The 7,018-nt window shown below is 38.7% G+C and overlaps 1 protein-coding gene across 2 annotated transcripts in view; it reads right to left on the bottom strand.

The window, feature by feature from the left end:
• Window positions 1-972: 972 nt before the first annotated feature.
• LOC148717072 (uncharacterized) overlaps window positions 973-7,018 on the bottom strand; it is a 29,148-nt gene continuing 23,102 nt past the window's right edge. For both annotated transcript variants that reach the window (XM_088745172.1, XM_088745173.1), the window contains exons 2-5: window positions 5,223-6,198; window positions 4,166-4,450; window positions 2,619-2,670; window positions 973-1,682 (exon numbers count right to left, since the gene is read on the bottom strand). In XM_088745172.1, the coding sequence (XP_088601298.1) occupies window positions 1,670-1,682; window positions 2,619-2,670; window positions 4,166-4,450; window positions 5,223-6,198 (1,326 nt within the window). In that variant the 3' untranslated portion in view covers window positions 973-1,669. The remainder of the gene's footprint in view (window positions 1,683-2,618; window positions 2,671-4,165; window positions 4,451-5,222; window positions 6,199-7,018) is intronic.

The following is a 7,018-nucleotide window of genomic DNA, read 5'->3' as shown; positions in this document are numbered from 1 at the left end:
ACACAAAAACAGATATTTCAAACCAATCAGAGGCTGCTTTATTTACAAAATATTTTCCATTGTACGCGTGCGATCGAGCACGCTCGAGTACGCGTACAACCGATTTCCAGGCCTTTTTCGATTTTTTTCTGTCTTTGCATGTTTGAGAGGATTTCGGAAAAACTACGAAAAGATCGAAAGTTTCAGAGCAGTCGAAACTGAAATAATGTTCCAGTGAGTAATACAACGACCAGCTGACTACAAACGACGTAAAAGCTTGGCAGAAAAAATAAAAGAAGTATTTCATAGTTTAGTCATGCGCGTGTATGCATTGTTTAAGATATGTATATATATACTTTTTCGTTTTTTGGTTCAGGAAATGAGGTGTGGTTAATTGCAGCCAATTATTAATAAGCAACCTGCTGCTTTTGTTTTCAGTTAGTTAAGAGAAAATAAAATGAATGATTTTAAAGGTATGAGGAAACTTGCCCGAGGTTATTTTGAGTCCCTTAATAAGTATTGCAGTTATTACATACGTAAATAGTGGTGTACGCTTAACTAGATTGTTGATCACCCAATCATGACAGGACGGAAAATGCGTCCACTGCAAGCACCCTCCCGTTGATGGAACAACGGGAGGTACTTACAGGGCACGCATTTTCCGTCCTGTCATGTTCATCAGGATAGGCTTTTTGAAATTTCATCAGTCTCTCGGAAAACGCTCTCTGCATGGAAGAGAGGGGACTGAGGTGACCTTTGTCGTGCCCCACCCAACCTATCTTTCTCACACCCAGATCTCAATCGGTAAAATACCAGCTGGAGACCTCTGCCTCTCTACATGGGGAGCAGCCTATTTACATTTTTGTAGTTTCTAAATTTTTCTATTTTCTTCTAAATCAAGGGCACTCCATCGATGTTCTTTCTAAATTCGAAGAAGGCAGGTACGCATATGCATAGCACTAAGAAACTAAAGCAAGAATTCCTAAAAACTCGTCCTCTTTATGAACTTTTAATGATACACGTTATACATACATACATACATGTTATACACACCTGTTTCTTCTAAACTTGAACCGTTCCGGTCTACAAAGCTTCAAAGTATTCTTAAAAAGTATTATTAATACAACAAAGGCAGCCAAACTAGGGATGAGCCTCCATGATACACACCTACACCTGTTATCGCTTTAGCGCTTCATGTCATGGTCTCCTCAGAAAGGAAACTACCTGGAGAAAAATGTTTTGTTGTGTCAGCGGAAATACGCGTGTCAGCTTTGTTCGCAGAGGAAGAGTGATAGTCCTAAAACACTCCAATGGCTCAAGTAGTGGAGCATGCGCATTAATTTTGCCGCTGTGCTCTCACACTGTGGTCGCGTTTGATTAAGAAGAGAATGTGAACTGTAAGTCACATATCTTAAAATCGTCGTTTTGATGCATCGATAAAATGACTTTATTACATGCACCATCTCTATTTTCACTCGCTTTCTATCCATGTCAGTTGTGGTGTTTATTTTCTCTACAGAAATACCAAACTTTCCCTATAAGGATTGCTTTCACATAAAATCCCTTGGCTTGTAACTAGTGAACTTCGATGAAATACAAGTTTTTTTTTTTCTATTTTTGGAGTACTCCTAAGAAATGAAACGGACTCAATTTATCTTGCTGGCAACTCCAGATCTTAAAGGCCGGTGGATCACTGCAATAACCTAAGGAAAAAAAAAACAAATTAGAACATAGCTAGCAGAGTCGCGCAATCAAATTCATTAAGCGTCAGCAAATCCGACTTCGCCAGAAAAATTTTTTTTTCGCGCGAGCGGCCATTGCTAGTGCGGGGAAAAATAATATATTTCGCGACAATAATGGATACAAACAGAAACTCGGCCTGCTATTCCGAAAAGGAAGACAATGTTTCGACCTTTTCCCATGGGCTAGAGTTCTTAAATGAGGCAGAAAAAGAGAAAAACAAAGGAAAAGGAGACTCGGCATCAGCGCCATCACGATTCGCTTCAACTGATATTGTTGTCCGTTTTTCGCGTCGCATTTGATGCACGATTCCACCGGCTATGTTCTAAAACAATTGGTTCATGCTTTCAGCTGTGCACTATCGAGTTATGGAGCACGTGGGAAGTTTGGAGAGCACTCAAGAAGCTAGAGTTGCCCTCGGCTATCGCCTCGGGCAACTCTTACGCTTCTTTCGTGCTCTCCAAACTTCCCGCGTGCTCCATAACTCGATAGTGCACTCTAAAGCATGAACCAATTGTTAATTAGCACTTTCTTTAAGATGATGCATCAAGAACCGATGGATGCATATTTCAATCCTTCTTAGCTCTGGGACTCCAGAAGTTGGGTCACCTGTGGTGGGAAATTATTTACTTATTATGGAATATGAGACGTGACGTCATCTAACATGATCGTCAAGATGGACGCCTTCTGGATTAATATAGAGAAATTTAGATTTTCTTTGCAAGGAAATGTGACGAGTAAGGTTTGCTAATCTTTATCAGACATGTTTGTTGGATACAAATGAACAGTTGAAGCAAATGAAAGATTAAATTAACTTGTTAATGTCGAACAGTTCTTACGTTGATTGAAGAACTTACGCTGGGTTTTAATGAAAGCTTGAGTAAGTGATGATTACTTACCTGCCGACAGCGAGAACAGATGATAAAATGAACACCAGGTGTGGAGACAACACTAAAGAAAAAAAAAGACAGTTTGGCTTTAAATTTAAGGGTCTCTGGGGGTGTAGAGTAACTTTAGATAGCGAGTGCCTGGAAGAAATTAAAAAATAAGTAACTTTATTTTTGTGTCAAAGTACTTTATCATACCAGTTTATTAGAGACACAGTAACAAAGCAAAAATAATACCACTAATCAAAAAAAAAATATATTAAATAAAATAAACTTCTTAAATTCTTATACAAAAATACTAATACTATACTATTAAAAAAGAAATAAAAATATACCGTTACTATTCTATTATATATATATTCCTTGTCTCTACGAGCTGCAGAGAGAACAGGCAGATCCACATTCGTTGCTAATGAAGTTCGAGAGATCCATTTGTCTTCACTAATTTCTTACAATGACTCAGAGTGCTTGCATTTCTTGTGCCCCGCAGTAGACAGCGCCCATGGTATCGGTCCGAGATACTTTATAGAATGCTTTCCGTACTTTACAGTATTGAAGCATGGTATTACGAATTATGAGTTCCGAAGGCTATATTGGGTGGTTTGTAGATTGAAAAGATCTGATATGTATGTGGGGCAGATGCCATGCTTAACTTTAAACATGAGATTAGCTATGTTCTGAAGTCTATGATACAAAGTCAGAAGCTTAGCTTTGTTCAGAAGGTCTTCATTGGAACTGCATTTATCTTTGAAGACTGCCCTTGGCCCTGAGTTTCTCGAATTGGTTCGGCATGCAATGTGGTTTCTAAAGCATTCTGATGTAACTCTCTAGAACTTTCTAGAACATTCTATCATTCTACGGCAACAAGAAATTAAAAGTAATGTTGAAGTTTCCGGTACCTCTCGGGATGCCTTATATATGTTAGATATATAGCGGTCACAGGCCTTGGGTAGAGAAATTGTTGTTGTCGGAAAAGATCTCGGACTTCTTGGAGAAGCTACTTCGAGCTATTGTGGTGTATATTGGAGGTTTGTCCACAGTCAGAAGTTTCATAAGAGATTTAGAGATAGCAGTCGGTTTGATTTGAGTTTGTATCAGTGTTGACTAAGGATTAATTTAGTAGTGCTCTCAAGTTAAGTTTATAGAAGATTCTGTTGTTCAGTCGCTCCCTTAAAATGATGCGTCGAAAGTAATCCGATACTTTGTTGAGTTTGCTTTACTTCGCTCTGTGATTGGTCCAGAATATCCGCGCCACTCTTTCGACCAATCAGATGCAAAACTAATTTAAAAACTAATCACGACTTGGTCGTCCACGTTTTCCCGCGCTTTAGGCAGTTGGGTTAGTTTCACTTTGAGTTCTCATTGGCTCTTAAAGGTATTTGCTACTCTTCTGAATGGCTGTTGTGATTACTCTGGTTTTGGTTTTACGACGCTCAATCAGAAAGCACTCCAGTTGTGTCGGGTATTTTTTTCCTGTTGGTTAGATTACACTGCAATATCTCTGGGTCTTTAAATGAATGATTTGAAACAATTTTTTTTAGAGTCAAACTAAAACCAACCTGAGCCAGAGGCTGGGCAGACATCATCACAATCTTTAATAATGTTCACTTTTTTCTCCACATAGTTTGCGTAATTGTCTTCCACCTCAGCACAGCGATACCCTTTATTAGTCAAAGTAACGTAATCACAGCTGGTTTCCTTGAACTTTTCCTTGTCACATTTCTTGTCGTCGCTACCATCTATCTTGATGCTACATGACATGGTTACTGTGATGGTTCCTCCATTGCTGCAAGATTTGCAATCTGGCGAGGAGTACTCGGTTCCAGACCCTATGCTGAAAGACACTGAAAAACATAATTGCCAAGTGAATATACAGAGTATTGTTAATCATAGCAGCTACTTCATGGTTCTGAGTTTGCATTCGTGTTAATATTCTCCATTGCTATTAATCCTCTTTTTGTTTCAGTTTTTGTTTCAGTTTTACTTCTTTTGTGTTTGTGCGTCCTGGTATCAGTATCATTTCACAGTTTTATTTCTATTTTCGTCTCATTCAAAAAATTTTAATTCGTCCGCGTCGACAAATACGAATTCAAAATTGCTAGTAACTGTTACCACATATTTCGAGAGAGAATGGGGCTGGATTTTCTCTAAACTGGGTCTTTTCTTATATCAGTTATAAAATTAATAAGAGCAATGTATGCTGTCCAATTTTGGAAATAACTGGAGGAAAAAAAATCCTTTGATAGCCAAAATTGGACAGCCTGAAGAGGATTTTTTCAACCAATTGTTTTCAAGTTGAACAGTTTAGTCCTATTATAGATACAAACAGTTATGATATAATTCTTTAGTGAAACGTCCAATCGCGGTGTTATGATATGAAGATTTTTAACAGTGAAGAAAGTACTGATGCCCAAAATTTCACACAGAAACAGAAAATCAAAAATGAAATTCTATTAAAAAGAAGAGGTAAAAAGAAGAATGAAAGCAAGAGAAAAAGAATTGATAAAAGGTTCTAGAGGAACACGCCCCTAGACCCCACAATTCCAACCTTTCCCCGTCCTGTCAAATTTATTTTCTGTTGTCCTTGGTTTTTAAGAATACAAAAATGTCTCTCACCATTACGCATGGTTGACATGGAGGGTGATGTTGTGACAGGCGCCTTTGTTGTTGAATAAGTTGTTGGGATTGATACTGTAGTGACTGTAGCGGCCGCATTCGTTGAGGTTGATTCTACTACGGCTGTAGTGGACGCTTTCGTTGAGTTTGACTCTACTGTGGCTGCTATGGACGCTTTCGTTGAGGTTGATACTACTCTGGCTGTAGCGGTCGAATTCGTGACCGTGGCTGTAGTGGACGCTTTCGTTGGGGTTGATACCGATGTGTCTACTATGGCTGAAGCGGACACCTTTGTTGAGGTTAATACTACTATGGCTGTAGCGGCTGCATTCGTTGAGGTTGATTCTACTGTGACTGTAGAGGACGCTTTCGTTGGGGTTGATACTAACGTGTCTACTGTGGCTGAAGTGGACACTTTCGTTGAGGTTAATACCATCGTGGCTAAAGCGGTCGCTTTTGTTGTCGCCGTCATTGGTGTTTCCGTGGTGTACGTCTCTTTTACAGACTCTGTATTATTACACATTATTTTTATTACTATCGTTGTGCAATTAGTTGTTGTTGATGACACTTTCGTTGAGGTTGATACCATTGTGGCTAAAGCGGTCGCTTTTGTTGTCGCCGTCATTGGTGTTTCCGTGGTGTACGTCTCTTTTACAGACTCTGTATTATTACACATTATTTTTATTACTATCGTTGTGCAATTAGTTGTTGTTGATGACACTTTCGTTGAGGTTGATACCATTGTGGCTGAAGCGGTCGCTTTTGTTGTCGTCGTCATTGGTGTTTCCGTGGTGTACGTCTCTTTTACAGACTCTGTATTATTACACATTACTATCGTTGTGCAATTAGTTGTTGTTGATGCGTTTTCCTGTGTTGTCGCGATTGCTGATGTAACTTGAGTATGGACATTTGCATACAACAGTTGCATGCAACATATTAAAAATAATGCAAACCTCGGGCGACGAGGGAATGTCATCTGTCAAAGTGAAAGCAAAAAGTATTGCAATTAACTGATGGTAAAATACACAAAGAGCAAAATTCAATATGCTGTGACCGAGAGGCAAATGTTCGCGAGTAGATGTGAGTAGGAAGTTGTGAATTGTACCATCACTGAAAGAAATGCAAGGGTCTTTCAGTAAACTTGACTGATGAAAAAGATTCTGGTGACACCTTTACTTCAATCTGAAAAGAAAATTTGTCCTGCGTAACAAGACTTCAAAAGCTGCCAATGGTGCAAGCAACCTAGCAGAAGCTAGAGTTTTAAGAAGAGACTTAAGGAAAAAATAAAAATAGTCATATCATGCCATGGGGCTAATTTGAAAAAATGCAGAAAAGACCCATTGGTTATATCAACTAAGTTGAAATTGTAAATTGGCCACCGTAAAGCTTTTTCTTTACGGTGGCCAATTTACAATTTCAACTTATTTTATATAACCAAATTACCTAATCAATAGCACGTCGAATTGCCCATGGGTGTACGCTGCTGAAGCAAGCAAATGCAAAGACTAATTTTAGCCCGCTCGTTTTTTCTGGTCACGTCAGTTTGTTTAGATCAAAGGGAACTCTTTTGCTACAATATATCAATGTTGTGTTATAAAACAAATGGTAAACACCACAGCTACCGCTTCGTGCGGCTCTTACGTTTGAAACGGAATTTCACAGCACGATAACTCTTCTGAGTTGAAACAGAGCTATGTCTTTAGATCAGTCCACCCTTTCAAATTTACAAATTAGTTTGATTGTAGCTCAACAAGTTTTTGTTTTCCTAGCTTTCGTGTTCCTCTTTCGTTCAATTT

Source organism: Stylophora pistillata, chromosome 14 (assembly GCF_964205215.1).
Source record: "Stylophora pistillata chromosome 14, jaStyPist1.2, whole genome shotgun sequence".
Taxonomy (NCBI): Eukaryota; Metazoa; Cnidaria; class Anthozoa; order Scleractinia; family Pocilloporidae; genus Stylophora; species Stylophora pistillata.
This window is presented reverse-complemented; position numbering and strand designations above follow the sequence as displayed.